The sequence below is a fragment of the Anoplolepis gracilipes genome, chromosome 7 (assembly GCF_047496725.1).
Source record: "Anoplolepis gracilipes chromosome 7, ASM4749672v1, whole genome shotgun sequence".
NCBI classification, from domain to species: Eukaryota; Metazoa; Arthropoda; class Insecta; order Hymenoptera; family Formicidae; genus Anoplolepis; species Anoplolepis gracilipes.
The window spans coordinates 6,090,618-6,105,877 of record NC_132976.1 but is presented as its reverse complement, the minus strand read 5'-3'; the positions used below and the strand labels follow the sequence as shown (position 1 = coordinate 6,105,877).

The following is a 15,260-nucleotide window of genomic DNA, read 5'->3' as shown; positions in this document are numbered from 1 at the left end:
CATGGCCTTAACGTTCGGCGACGAATCAGATTGAGCGTCGTATCGAGCGTGTTTTTCGATGTGTACGTATCGTGCAAATGGCGGTTGTCGTGGTATTTTGTGAGATGTTACCTCGAAATTAACTACGCCATATCATTAAAAACAGCGTTCGGTGACCGAAAGAGTGCGATAAGACAGATTGGTGCCGCGATCGCGGGTCGTTCGTAATCATGGTGAAGCTGGTGAAGAAATTCTTCTCCGGTGACAAGGTGTTTGCGAAGGTTCGAGGTTACCCGCCATGGCCAGCCAAAGTGAGTATCCAGACGCGATGTCCTTCTACGACGAAACACAAAAATGCCTAATACCGAATGCGATGTTATCGTATCTCATTTCTCGCAAATATCCGATTACGATGATGCAAAGACGAATATCAATTGATTCTAGATCGTCTTAGATCATCTCGTGTGTACGCGGTCATGTTTTGATGTTTAAAATCGCGTTTCCCATATAAGAGTAAGAAAAGCGCGGGATTTATATGGAATGGATGACATTTCGCTAAGTTGTATTTTATATGATTATAATATTTAATGTATAGCTGCTTATATTTATGTTAATATAATTAAATTTGATTAAAAAATTTATATATATAATTTATAAATATTCTATAATTGTCTATAACTGTAAATAATTATAATATAATCTTTAAGATTATTTATATCTGTAGAATTATATATATATATATATATATATGTATACATATGTATATGATGCACAAAAATATACATAATTTCAAATATATATTGCAACTTTGTACATTATATATAAATTATATACAAATATGACTCATATATATTGTCTACCTGTTTGCAGGTTGAAAAAGTTAGTGACCCAAATTCGAAGAATGCTAAATATAGTGTCTACTTTTATGGTACAGGAGAAACGTAAGTAATATTATCAGTTGTTTACAAATTTAATTTCTTTGATATATTAATATAATTATACTCTGTATACTGTATATTAGTGTTTATCATATTTACCAAAGAATATTTTCATGATATTTAATCAAACTTGAATATTTAATTTTAGAGCTGTTTGCAAGGTTGAAGAATTGTATACCTATACTGAAAATAAAGCAAAATTTTGCAAACCTAGTCGACGAAAATTTTTTCATGAGGGCATACAACAACTTGAACAAGAACTTAAAAATGACAGAAATAAGCCTTTGGCAGATATCGCTGCTATTAAAGGTGACTAATATTATCTTAATAATAATTATTTATATTATTACTAGTTATATTTATTAGTTTAAATTTAATAGTTTAAAATAATTATTTTAAAAATAAATCATTTTATGTTTTATTCAAAGGTGCTGATGCAACAGAATTACCAACTGCTAGTGCTACAGATAGTGACATGGAATCTGGTTCCTTAATGATAGATGAAGGAGATAAAAAAAAATCTTTAAAAAGGAAATCTGTTACTACTACCTCCAGTACTCCTGTAAGCAATGTTTGTACAATAATAGTAAAAAAACTTTGGAGTATGCAATACATTCTTCACAATACTGTGCCAAAAAAACAGTTATTGATGAATATACTCCAAAAAAAATTTAGGAATTGCTGACAAACATTTTTAAAGCTTAAATAGTTTGTGCGATTATTCCTTACAATATTATTTATAACACATATCTATTACAAAAATCAAATATAACACATGGGAAATAACACATGATTATAGGATACTCCAGAAGTGAAGAAGAAACGTGGTAGAGGGAAAGCCACAAATGATTCATCGAAGCAAGAAGCTGCTTTAGATTCACAAGGCGAGGAATCACCTAAAGAGGTAGTTAGTCGCAGTGGACGCAAGATTAAGCCAAAACGCTTTGCAGATTTCTCTAGCTCTGATGAAACTGAAATGGATAAAAATGGTATATATCATGTGTTTTGTTATGATATAATGGAGACTTCAAAATCTATTATTTTATCCTTTTACAAATTTTACATAAAAAGTAAAAAATATTCTATACAAACCTAGATAATAAAATATTCTTGTTGAATAATCGATTTTCTTATTGTTTCCAATTAATATACAATGTATCTGAAACAATTAATTGCATTAAGTTCTAGAATGTTAATCATGTTTTAATTATTTTATTGTATTTGCTATCAATATTATATAAAATGCTATTTATATTTCAAGATTTAAAAAATTATACATTATTTTTTGTTTAGAACATTCTGGACGAGGTCGTAAAGCGAAAAATGAAGATCCTAATGAGCATCAAACACCAAATGTAATGCATAAGAAAAGAGCTGCTATCGAAAGTAGGCATTTATAGATTTTACTCTACTCACACAATTGTTATAACCTATTTTTAAAATATTTATCTAATTTACAGAGAGAAATAATGAAGGATCAATACTTGACGTAACAGTAGTATCGAGTACTACATCTTCTGATACATCAAACCGCGTTCTCTTAGCTCGTACATTTGCTGGAGAACATGTAGGCATTAAGTTAGATGTAGACAGGCCGAAATCTTTTGAAAGTAAAGAAGCTCGAGCACGATGGGATTGGATAGTTGCTAGGAATGCTATGAAGCTCAAAGCGCAATTGGAAAGTGGTGAGGTTTTACCAGAACAGGTGAAGGACTCTCTAGATTTTAATGTTGTTGTGCCAGAGGAGGAGAAGCGTCTTTTAACAAAAGATGGGGCTGTTCATCGCAAAACATATAAACTGAGGTGAAGAAATTTCCTATAATATATATTTCTATAATATTCTATAATGTTTCATCAATTTTTGTTAATTTGGATGTCTTCTACATGTGCTTTCAAAAACACTTATAACACATCTCCTCTATATCATAATTGATACATCATATGACGATACATGCACATGATAGCTTCATGTGAGCAATTAAAATATAAACATATAAACGATAATTGAGCATCTGACACTACAAAGATAGTCTATTAATGTTTTTTAAGAGTTTCTCTGTTTTATCCCCAAAAAGTCAAAATTAACGAGATTCTACTATGTAGTTACGACTATTATATTTAGTTGCTACAAAACTAAATGCTTATATGTACAATGTTATTTTCTAGGTGGCTTCGTATAGAAGCTCAACTCCTACAATTAGATGCTCAAATAAAATCAAATCTAGGACTAGATCGAGCAAATACAGATAAATGCTTACAGGCGATGGATGATATTTTGGGTCTTTCAATTGATCCTTTAATGCTGAAAAAACATCCTCATATTGTTCAAACAGTGAAAAGGGTGAGTAATATATCAAATATTTTAATAATTTTGATAATAGAGAATTTTTTTATTTTATTAAGACATATATAATTTATATAATATCATACTGCCTTAAATACTGCTTACCCTAATTCTCCTGTTATATTTCTTTTTAATAAATTTTTTTTTATTTTAGCTGCGACGATATATTGGCAATCTAGGAGAATGGAAACTAAGTGCAGAAGAAGAGGTATATATAAATGATACATTTTTTGCTTAATGTGTTATTAATTTTGTGTTGTACATGTTATAATACATATACATTTATAACATTTTTTCCAGGCTATTTTCAAACAAAAGGCCGAACAGATTAGACAAAAAGCTGAGCATATATATAACAAGTATAAGGTAATTGTCATATGCAAAAAAAATTTAAATATTTCTTTTTTCATATATTTGTCGAAACTTTAAAAATGTTGCAGGCTATGTTTACTATACCTGAGGGTCAGTCATTTTGGCAATCATTTTCAAATCAAGTTGTCCACTTCAAGGAATTGACAAAAAATATGCCTGAAGAGAAGGTGTTTTCATTAATGTCTGATCCTGCTTGTTCAGGTAAGTTGTTACTATTTTATGATTATGAATAATAAGTAACTGATCAAATTTACAACTCGATGAAATAGTTTTATAATAATTAGAGATGATACAAACATCAAACAAAAAATAGTCTGTGACATGCTGTTAATATATTATATATATTAATATATTATATATATATATATATATATATATATATATATATATGTGCGTGCGTGCGTGCGTGCGTGCGTGCGTGCATGTACATATATGTGTATATATAAATGTTTGGTATGTGTGTGTATGTAGATGCAGGAAGATCAGAGGATTCACTTGCGGATGATAGTGCCAGTCAACTAGATACAGATGTGGCAGTGGAAGCAGAATCTATAACAGAACCAGAAGCAGAGCATAAACCAGAAGCGGAGTTCGAACTGGAATCAAAAGTAGAAGCAGAATCTGATCCAGTAGTGCAAGAAACAGAGGTGGAAACAGTTGTTGAAACAGAAGTAGAAGTGCCTAGAAGTGAGAATTCCAAGAATGAGGAGACCAAGTAACATAAAAATTTTTATTCGTTAACATAAACTTTGCTTATTTTCTTGTATACTACTATGATACTAAAAAAAGAAAAAAGAACGGATATATAGCTGAAGTATATATCGGGCGCATTTATAAAGTTATATTTCCATTATATGTTGGTTTTATAATCCTCTGCTTATATTAAATATATATGTGCCTATGCAATCATTAAATTACGACATAAATTTAATTTTTACAATATACTTGAAAGTAGAAGCAAGTGAGATTCGTTTAAATTTAACTTTTTATTAGATGTAAATAATATATCTGGCTACACACTTAGAAATCCATTATATTACAAAGTATATTAAATTATTCACATAATAATAAATCATAATAATAAAATTTAATAAAACTTAGTTTTACATATGTTAAATCAATAAATATTATTTATTTATGATTTTTTTTACTTTAAATCTCTATATTATTTAATAAAACGTAAAAATTAAAATAAAAACTATTTTTACATATAAAAAATGCAAATTATTGTTACAATGCTAACAATATTATTGGATAAAAAGTATTAAAAAGGATTATAAAATCATATTGAAGTTTAATTCTGTGAATGCGATCGATATTGCTTTTGTACACGTGGAAATCAATCTTTTGAATTAGTTGTGTTATCTTTTATTTCATGAGTGAGTATATATCCACATTGTACGATTCGCAGTACACCTGCATCACTTGATACAATATTTGCAATCATTACTGATTACTAACTCGATAAGATCAGGTAAATATTCACTGTCAGAGATTATTTAATAAAAGTGGCTAATATAATGGATAAGACCAGAACGAAATGCATAGTATTTTTACTTGACAGTAAAATAATGCTGTCATGTATTGAAATACTAGTCTGTATATTCGGGTAGTGCCATGGAGGAAATTTGTAAAGAGCACATAAACACTATTCACACAGAATTTATTTACTTGTTAATACAATTGATGTTAGTGATAAACGTCACACATTACATACAAATAATGCAATGAATAATAAGAAAATAATCGTTGGCATTCGCATTTTGTTTTAACCAGGAGTTTCTCGCGTTTTTAGAAATTCTCGTATTTTAGCAGTTTTCTTTATGTGAAAATAACTTTTCTCATTTTCGTTGCATTTTAAAGATAAAAATATGTTCTTTTCTTTTTGCACATGTCTGCGTTTTTGTTTTAGTATTCGTAATACAATATATTATTCGTATATTCAAAATATTATTGTTTATAATATTACTAATTAAAATCATTGCTATAATATTAAAATTAGTGCTCGCGCGTAAAAAGATATCGAAATTGTACAAATTAGAGCTATAAACCAATAATTTTCGGACATTATCATATCTTTATTACGTGACAATTACGTACATTTTACAAAATTGGTAAGTATTAAATCATATTTTATAATTAATGATATATATGAGATACATATATACGATGCATATATATATATATATATATATATATATAACGTATTGTAAAGAAAGTATCAGAATTTATTAAGGATGCAATTTTTATATCGAAATTTTGTCCGAAATTAGAATAAACTGCCATAGCAGATGTTATATATTTTATTCTACAAATCAGAAATAAATTTGTTTCCATTTTCGTAAAAATATAATGAAAATATTATAATTACTTTGGATTTAATATCACACAAGTTAGAGATTAAATTATACATGTACATTCAATAATCACATAGGATATAACTGTAATTTTATAATTGCATATCTCGATAAAAGAAAATTTGTAAAAGCAATCTTGTTAATAAAATCGCATAAAACAAAGAAGATTTAATATGACAAGGTATGATTACATCGAATTATTTGTATTAGCTATATTTATCTATTTTTATATTCGTGGACTTCTTTTAATATTGTTTTATTATTTTTAAGATGCTCGTACAGTAGTTTATAACTTTGTTTCGATGTAATAAATTCAGAGACGAATTATATGAACATTTCAAAGTCAATTTTATAGAAGCAAGGTCATATTACAATGGAAAGTACTGATGCAAATGCTCGATTTGTAATGCGTATGTGCATAGGACTTGTACAGATACTATCGATAATATACGAATATACAATCTAAGCTTATATCTCGCTTTAATGTATTATTTTATTTATATAGATATTTTAGATACATATAGAATTAAAAAAACTAGATATAACGAGGGAGACATAAAAGGTATTTTTTTTTATCAAATCATAAAAGAGAGAGAGAGAGATAAATATAGAGAAGATTTGAAATTTTATTAATTTCAAATTATAAATGAAGAAGATAATCGAAGATAATCACACAAAATGTTTAAATTACATCAAAGCGCAAAATAATGTTTAATGTGTGAGTTTTATATTTTCAAATTAAATCATGACATGATATAAAGTTCTCGTTCATAATAAAACAAATATTTTATATGTATAAAGCTTTATGTAAATGCGTATACTTATATTGATAAAAAAATTATTGCTAATGAAAGAATTTTGTGTTTTGAAGGCTAAAAATTTTTTACATATTTTCATAAGAATTTAATAATCGCAATGGATTGTTGAAGTTATAAGGACATTTTCAAATCACTTTAATTACTATGAGAATCTAACATTTAAAAAAAAACAAAACTGTATATTCTGTATTAATATCGTGCCCGTTTATCATACCATATAAGTAATAAATATTCCAGAAGGTTTTCCAGTGGATGTCACGATACATAATACAACTCGTTTCCTAGCCTGTAATCTGCTATTTTATCACAGGATCGGTATCTATATAGATGATAGAGAATAAAAGTGTAAGCCTCATATTTTTATCACATGCTTACGAGTCTCATGGACTTAATATTTAATACATTTTTGCATACATGATACGATCGCGAGGAAGGTATTTGCAAAAGTTTCTCGCTACATACGTTCAGTGTCTTTGCATAAATAAAGCGCAACGCAGAGCGCAGTGTCCATTTAATAATTTTGATAATTGGTCTTATATGACATTTAAACAAATACGATTAATTTTGACTCGCAGTAACTGGAAAGATAGATATCAATAAAGAATAGGCTTCTCTTTATTTAATTATATAATTATATAATTATATAATTTAAAATAAAAATATATATGTGAAACGATATTATACATTAACATACATAAACAGTACTTCAAATTACAATGTATAAATTAAAAAAAAAAATTTACACATATAGTGTACAACAGTATATACATATACATGTAATATAAAATTTATATATATTCAATTGGAATATGAAAACAACAGAAAATATTTACAAGTCATGAAAGAGAGCACGAATATATATAAATTAATAAGATATAACAGAGAAGAATTAAATATTCAAATTAAATTATGGAGGAAGATAATTATCACAAGAATATTTCCCCTTCGATTGATTTAATTTTCATGAATGCTAAGACTTTCAATATCTTCGGAAATCTAAATAAAATGAATACCGTGGAAAAAATTAGCAAACAGAAAGTGGTGAAAATAAAATCGAAGTCTCCTCAGGTTTCTCTCTGGATGGTTCGGGTGTTAATAATATTTTTCAAGCTTATCGGTCTCGCTACATTCACCTATCGTATTGGCACGCCGAAAAAGAGGACATTATATACATTTCAGTATTCCAAATTTGGTATCGTCTACAACACCGTACTAATTAGCTTAACGGTCGCTTCGGACTATCTTTCGATACCGTATAGACTTAATATGAACTATGAGAACAAGACAAATTTAACCGTAGCTATCGAACTTGTGCAAACTGTACTCGGTACCATCGTGATCTGCACGATTCTGCTGTTTTATTGTGTCGACCAGAAATTCTTGGTGCGAATTATAAATCAATTAACGGATATTGAACGTGAGATTAATCGTTTATATCATCTATATAGTCCGTTGCAACGACAGCGTATCTCATGTTCCCTGATCATTGTCTTCATCTTGAACATTTGTCTGCTGATCGTTCTCCTGATCACCGAGGTTCTGGCCTTTCACACAAGCCCAATCTCCTGGCTATCGGATGTTCTGCCGACATTTCACGTAGGATGGATGATAATGCAGTACTTTCTACTGGTCACGATCATCCAGGCGGACTTTGCTGACGTGAATCGGGCACTGCAGAACTTGTCCAGGGTCAGCACACCGGATCTTCGATCGCAATCGCTCTGTCAGACGCGCCGCATCATCGTCAGCAACTCCACCGTTCAACAGCTGCTGCAACTGCGAGATGTGCATTGTCACCTCTGTGAGATCTCGGGGAACGTGTCGGATTTCTATTCACTGCCAATATTGTTCGGCGTCATTTTCCTTTTTTTATCACTCATATATAACGGCTACTACCTTCTCTCGCCTCTGTTGATGTCCGACGAAGTTTTAGAATACGAGGTTTTTACTAACACCATCTTCTGGTTAATATATCTGATTTACCCAATTTTTTTCCTCACCAACAGGATTACTAAGATTTTGAATGAGGTAGGATAATGCAAACTCGAGCTTGTTTATCATGCTCTAAAGTAATTTAATCGATTTACTGATGAGAGACGAAATAAAAACCGAATATTTTATGAGTGTATGGCATTATTCCAATTATGAATTTATGATTTTGTAGATGGAGAAAACGGGAAATGTAGTACATAACATTTTAAGTTGCGCAATCGGCAAAGAAGCAAAATCAGAGGTAATCATAAATAAATCTTTCTTAACGTCCTTTTTTGTCGTAATATTCGACATTTATTATATTTTTATTGTTGTAGCTCAAGGAATTTTCGCTTCAAATACTACATCGTAAGATACGGTTCACAGCTAATGGATACTTTACACTTGATAACAGTTTCCTTTATTCGGTGAGAATATTGAGAATAATGCGAAACGTGTCTGATATGAGAGAAAGAAAGAGAATTAAAATTTTCACAATTAAAATATAATTTAGTAATGGTAATTTTGATCATCAGCTAATCGGTACGGTGGTGACGTATCTGGTAATACTTGTGCAATTTCAAATGGGAAGTTCGAGACCACACTGTAATTGTACACATCAAGATTCGTAAAACACAGAATAATAACAAATTGAAGATAATAATGTATAGGAAGTTTCTTGAATTGGAGAATTTTACAAATTCAATTATGGATCTCGACACGCACGTAGAATTTTGCAACGATAATTTTGTTTTCGTAACTAACTTTCTAATGTAATTTTCTAATATGTATGTACATAATAATGAATTCTGATCTATAGAACTGGAAGGATAAAGGTGTAAAAAATATATATTATACATAATTACATATAATTATCAATTAATTTATTCATTATACATCATATCAATTTGAACGTCACCCAGTTACTATAGGGTACAATGATAAAATGGAATTCTAGTACAAATTTCTCTAATGTATGAACTTTCTTTTTTAATGCCGTCATCCATTGATTTTGCGATATTTTCCATCGTAAAATATCATATCAATCAATTTGTTTACGCCCCAGATCGCACTTTCTGTTAAACCGACTCGGGAATTTTTCAAACAAGCATTATCGTTAAACACGATCGTCACTAATGGTCATTAAACGCTATTAATTCTTTATAAGTACCACACGCGAAGTTCGTTTATAATGCGGTCCTATCCGACTGTAGGCCCACGTTTATGAATGTAATTTTGTATTATATAACAGAAAATGGTATAGCAAATTTTTTAATCTTTGTACATTTAATAATTGCACATTAAATTTTAAAGTAACACAGCATATGGTTTATAATTATACGACATTATATAGTTACAGGCATTTTAGCTACTTTCCATGTTAACTAGGAAACTAGTCTCCGAGACGGTCTTTCCTAATCACAACCAATTAATACTACGTCGGCGAATTATAGCCCATTCGTCATCATGAATTCGTGAAATTTATGCGCGAAACTATGCTCTTCGAATGTGTGACAGAGTTTTTCCCTTCAACGCATCGAAGATCATTGTTACGTGATATGTGGAACGCACTATACATACACATATCATACATACATCTTTTCTTATCAGATAAATTTATATTTTTTTACATGTTATATATTCATTAATTTAATATATTTGCACGTTTATTCTAACATTATGGCACACTTTCTAGACATTTTTATTCGTTCCGTTTACGATACTTCGTATTCTAAATGTCACGCCATATAGCATTAATATTGCAATAACAGGATAAGCGTTGTTGATATTTAACAAACGCACGTTTATGCATGACTTTCAAGTGATTTAAACACTTTACGCGCGCGAACGCACATTTTTTTTTCTAAAAATATACTAAAAATACGCATATGCGATTATACTTTCCAGTACGATATAATGTTTCATATTGTTTTAATAATATTTCATACTGTTTTAACACTGTCGGTCTTCCCTTGCGTATTCCTACGCAATTTAAACATACATATTGTTTTGGCTCCGTACTGAAATCTGTTTTCTCAAACTACTCGTTATAGTAAAATGTTTGTATAAAAAAATATATAAATGGCTTAAAATTCAATTTTGTAAAAATTGCATATGGAATATTTACGCCTTAAATAATATTTTGTTAATTCGAATTTTTTGTTAAGTCGAATTAAAAAGCTAATTTTTTAAGGTCCTTGATCATTAGCAGATCTATAATTAATAGATCTATTGCAGATCGTTTGAGAAAAGATTTTTTAAATATATTCTGATTCATACAAGTTGTATACGTTAATTGTTAATGCAATTATTCTGTCAATTTGATACGGAAATTTCATAATTCTTAATTATTTTAATTATTTTATACAAACTTGAACAAATTATATAACAGTAAATTGTATTTTAATAAACTATTTTGCGCTACGTAATTTAATTAAAGTTAAAAAATTTTGTTTTTCAAGCATATAGTGTATTAAAAATTCTCTTTCATTCAATTAATCGATAAACAACTATTTACATATCCAACAGAATATATCCATTGTTACTCAGTAAAGTCGTAAGAATTGTTGCAATTAATTATTATTTTTAATTATAATTAAATTATAATTAATTATTATATGTCACAGACTATACGGATTGACGGCTATATATTTTTCTTTTTAATCACGAATAACATTATTATCCTTCAAGAGATTGCTTTTCACTGCCTTACTTTATAAAATATTACATATTGCATCTATATTTTTATAGTACATAAAATTTTCATTGCAACAAAAAAACTAATTTTTCTATAATTAAAATGCATATATTGTCGCTGATGGCTAGTTGAGCGTCCAGATATTAAAAAAGTTATGAAAGTAAAATTTCACAGTTTAGCAAGCGCAAGAGTTTAGTTGAAGTCTTGAATTTTAGAAAATGACAAAGATACGTTATTTTTTTGTATAAAATAAAATTTTTATTTAAAATATGAACAAAAGAAATGCTATATATATACATATATAAAAGCTAATTTCGATTTATGAGCGATACGAAGAGTGCCATGTTAATTTTTTTTTTAATTGCATGATGTTAGTATTTCGGAATAAAATCACATTGTATTGAGAGTAAAAATGAATATTATTTATAAAAACAAAACTTTTTTTCTCCAGCTTTTAGTTCACAAAATAATAATAGGGTGTCAAAGTGAAACGCAGGGTGAACTTGGTGTGAGCAATTTTTTTTTATTTAATAGTTAGAACTATATATTTAATTTTGTGAACATTCTAAAAACTATTAAAAATTAAAAAACAACTATTAAAAATAAAGCAGTATTAAAAATAAAGTCAGAACTCTCAATAATTAGTGTTTCTACGAAGTGAAACGTCAGCTTCATACATACACTAATCAGCCAGCCAAATAAATTATATATACATATATGCGTTTAAAATAAATTATAAATGTATATATATATATATATATATATATATTTGTTTCTATATTCTTAATATAATATGAAATACATATTCTTCGTAATTTTTAATGATAAATGAAAATTTTATGCAAGTAAAAAATGCTTATCTGAAAGTTATTTAGTTTTGAAACTAAAAGGCTTTTTCCTTTGTATGAATAAATTTGTATAAATATTAGAAAACGTATATAATAAAATTTATTTTAGAGCAAGTTGTATTAAAAAAAATCTTGAAAATATTCTCTTACTTGGAATTTTGGACATGAACAAAAATACCTAGAAAATCAGGGAATTTTCAGGGAATTTCTTTACAAGATTTAAGTAGACACCCTAAATAATCTCAATAATTTTTGCTTGACAGTATTGAATTAGAATTAGATAATTAATAATATTTTATCGGAGTGTTTTGTTAGCAAGCGATATTTTCCAGATTTTTATAGCATCTATCATATTCCGCAACATTTGCCAGATATCCCTCAAAGGAAGCATACGTATAGTATATTGATTTACGTATATTGTGGGGTTTCTTTGGCATAGTATCATTGTAAAGTTACTTTAACTACTTAATATCTACACCCAGAAATGTTATTGCACTGCGATATTCTTATACATTTTTTTCTATTTGATTCACATCGTACAATCAAATGTTACGATTAACTTAAATCTACACTTGTCAATGTTCAGTCAAATATTCCAATAATTAAAATTATACACGTTTTAATATCCGAATCATGACAAATGATTATAATCTGCACGATATTTTTGATTATTATTTTTATTTATTATAATTTGTTTCATGTTAACCTAAGAATGATCGATAATAAGAATTATTAATATTAATTATTTGAATATTTGAATATAGGTTAAAGCTTGACTAATTCTTCACGGGCCGTGATTGAAAATTCGAACTTTACTGTGTAGTTTCTCTTACTTATGTTTTATAAATGCAATGTATATGTTTTTCTGTGTTGCAATTTGGAAAAATGTGCGTTTCTTCACGAATTTCTAGCGTAGATATATTGCTATTGACTTATATAAATCATATAAATATCTTACTAGTCCAAATCGTGTGTGTCCCTCTCTCTCTCTCTCACACTTGAAGAAGATATATAGTAATATAGAAGTGTTTTAAAATTTTACCTGCCATCGTCATTAAACGTAGAAACATGTTCTACCGCGTGCCTTTATTTCAAAGCATTTTTTGGAATTTTAGAATTGTTCTTTTTCATGGATTGCTTCTCGTACAGTTCACATGTAAAATTAATGAAAAAATATTATTTGTTGAATAATTACTAGAAAGAATATAGATATACATAGTCTCTTCTTTTCTCACTACTACTTTTGTGATTGTTTTTACACGAATCAAACGAAAATTGTAACAACTCGTACTATTATTGAGAGGGTGAGAGAAAAAGATTTCATGGAATCACAATTGGATATTATTGGCGAATTTTGTTGAATTGTTTCTATATACATTGAGAGAAGGTGAGAATCTCATTTACATTTGAGTATAAACCGCAGAATATTGCAAAAACCGACGTATTGTTCCCTAATTATATTATAAATATAATACAATTAAGGACAATTGATAAATGATAGATATCTATTTTTTAGATACCTCTGTAGATAAAAGTAATTGTATTTGGGAAATTATATTAGACATAATCGTCAGTTTAATAGCGATTTATGAGATCAGAGTAGAAATTGTAAAAGAGAAACAGTATCGAAATGAAATGATTAAAATTAAAAAAATTTATATACTATACTAATATGTTTATTTCTGCTGTCTTCTTATTAAACGGAAGTTTCGGCTGAGGTAGTACCATTTGCTTTTAAAGAACTGATGCTTTCCTTGGATCGTATTAAATCTACCTGAAATAATTGAATTAAAAAGTATTCGTTAATTTATTCTTTAGAATTTGCTTTGATATATTTTTCCTAAAATTCTCTTAATATAAGATATGTATTGAATTGTTTTTTGTTGTGTTATCGTTCATAAATTTTCTACGAATGTAGAGAATTTGAACAATTAAAAACATATTATATTTACAATTGTTTCATAATCATTTTTGTGGTATTTAATTTTTCTTGACCTTCTTCATTTGATTACATGTAATAACGTTAGAAGAGAAAGTATCTAAAACTAGAGAAAAAAGTAAAGATAAAAATAATATTACAGATACTATATATGTATATAGTAGAAAGAAAAAAATCTCATTTTTTATGAAAGACTACGTATAAAATATTACATATAAAAATATTATATATATATATTAAATATAAAAAAATTTCTGAACAATTTTAATAAATTGGCATTGAGAATTTCTTTAACTTTGAGATTTTTCTTTCATTTATACATTTTATTGATATAATAAAATAACGAAAAAAGCAGCACTTTAATGTTCATGCAACGATAAAAAAAGGAGATAATAATGCAATGAAAAAAAAGGAACATGCAATTGTATAAATACTTTCATTTCATTTTACAAAGAGAGAAAACGTTATATCAGTCTATTTCTTAAATTCACATTTTACGTCCTTTTTCGATCATTTCCTATGCATGGTTATCTCGTTTACATAACAAAATACATACAATTACAAAGTTAACTACTGCACACATGATTAGTGATAATTTAAAGGTGAAATGGGAATCGATGAAAAATGAGTTTAGACATACATGTAACGTCTTCTCAATTAGTGTTTAATTACTTCTGCGTTGCACAAATTAACGCAGAACGTGCATATTTCTATAAGCACGAATTGCAAAGCTGAATTTCATAGACGATTATATACTTTTATACGACAAAAAGAATGAAACGTAACTGGACATACGTGATAGAACTCAATAAAATAGAAAAACCTTTTTTTTCTTAATGAATAACTGCACAATGGAATTTGTATAAGTTTACAGTAAAATCAATCTTGGAATCTAAAAACTCTACTCTCTCACGCGGAATTGCGTGCATTACAGTTGCGAATTAATATTTTATATATATATATATATATATAAAATATTAATTCGCAACTGTAATG

General features: G+C 28.1%; 3 protein-coding genes across 15 annotated transcripts in view; 2 read left to right on the top strand and 1 right to left on the bottom strand.

Moving 5' to 3' along the window:
* Window positions 1-63: 63 nt before the first annotated feature.
* Window positions 64-6,456, top strand: Jasper (JIL-1 anchoring and stabilizing protein). Its single transcript, XM_072896744.1, has 12 exons — window positions 64-290; window positions 850-920; window positions 1,066-1,226; window positions 1,346-1,479; window positions 1,717-1,906; window positions 2,211-2,303; window positions 2,378-2,720; window positions 3,084-3,258; window positions 3,416-3,469; window positions 3,562-3,627; window positions 3,702-3,834; window positions 4,105-6,456. The coding sequence occupies exons 1-12, from the start codon at window positions 210-212 to the stop codon at window positions 4,350-4,352; spliced, it is 1,749 nt and encodes a 582-aa protein (XP_072752845.1). The 5' UTR covers window positions 64-209; the 3' UTR covers window positions 4,353-6,456.
* A 143-nt stretch (window positions 6,457-6,599) lies between these two features.
* LOC140668111 (putative gustatory receptor 28a) lies at window positions 6,600-9,651 on the top strand. The gene is made up of 4 exons (XM_072896746.1): window positions 6,600-8,836; window positions 8,973-9,041; window positions 9,118-9,207; window positions 9,316-9,651. Exons 1-4 carry the CDS (start codon window positions 7,718-7,720, stop codon window positions 9,409-9,411), a joined length of 1,374 nt encoding a protein of 457 aa, XP_072752847.1. The 5' UTR covers window positions 6,600-7,717; the 3' UTR covers window positions 9,412-9,651.
* The window catches only part of Ndae1 (Na[+]-driven anion exchanger 1), a 54,428-nt gene continuing 48,809 nt past the window's right edge, over window positions 9,642-15,260 (bottom strand). For all 13 annotated transcript variants that reach the window (XR_012047118.1, XR_012047119.1, XM_072896735.1 and 10 more), the window contains one exon: window positions 9,642-14,099. Coding sequence is in view for 11 of the 13 variants with exons in the window: in XM_072896735.1 (XP_072752836.1) it covers window positions 14,022-14,099 (78 nt within the window). In the remaining 2 variants the exon portion in view is untranslated. The remainder of the gene's footprint in view (window positions 14,100-15,260) is intronic.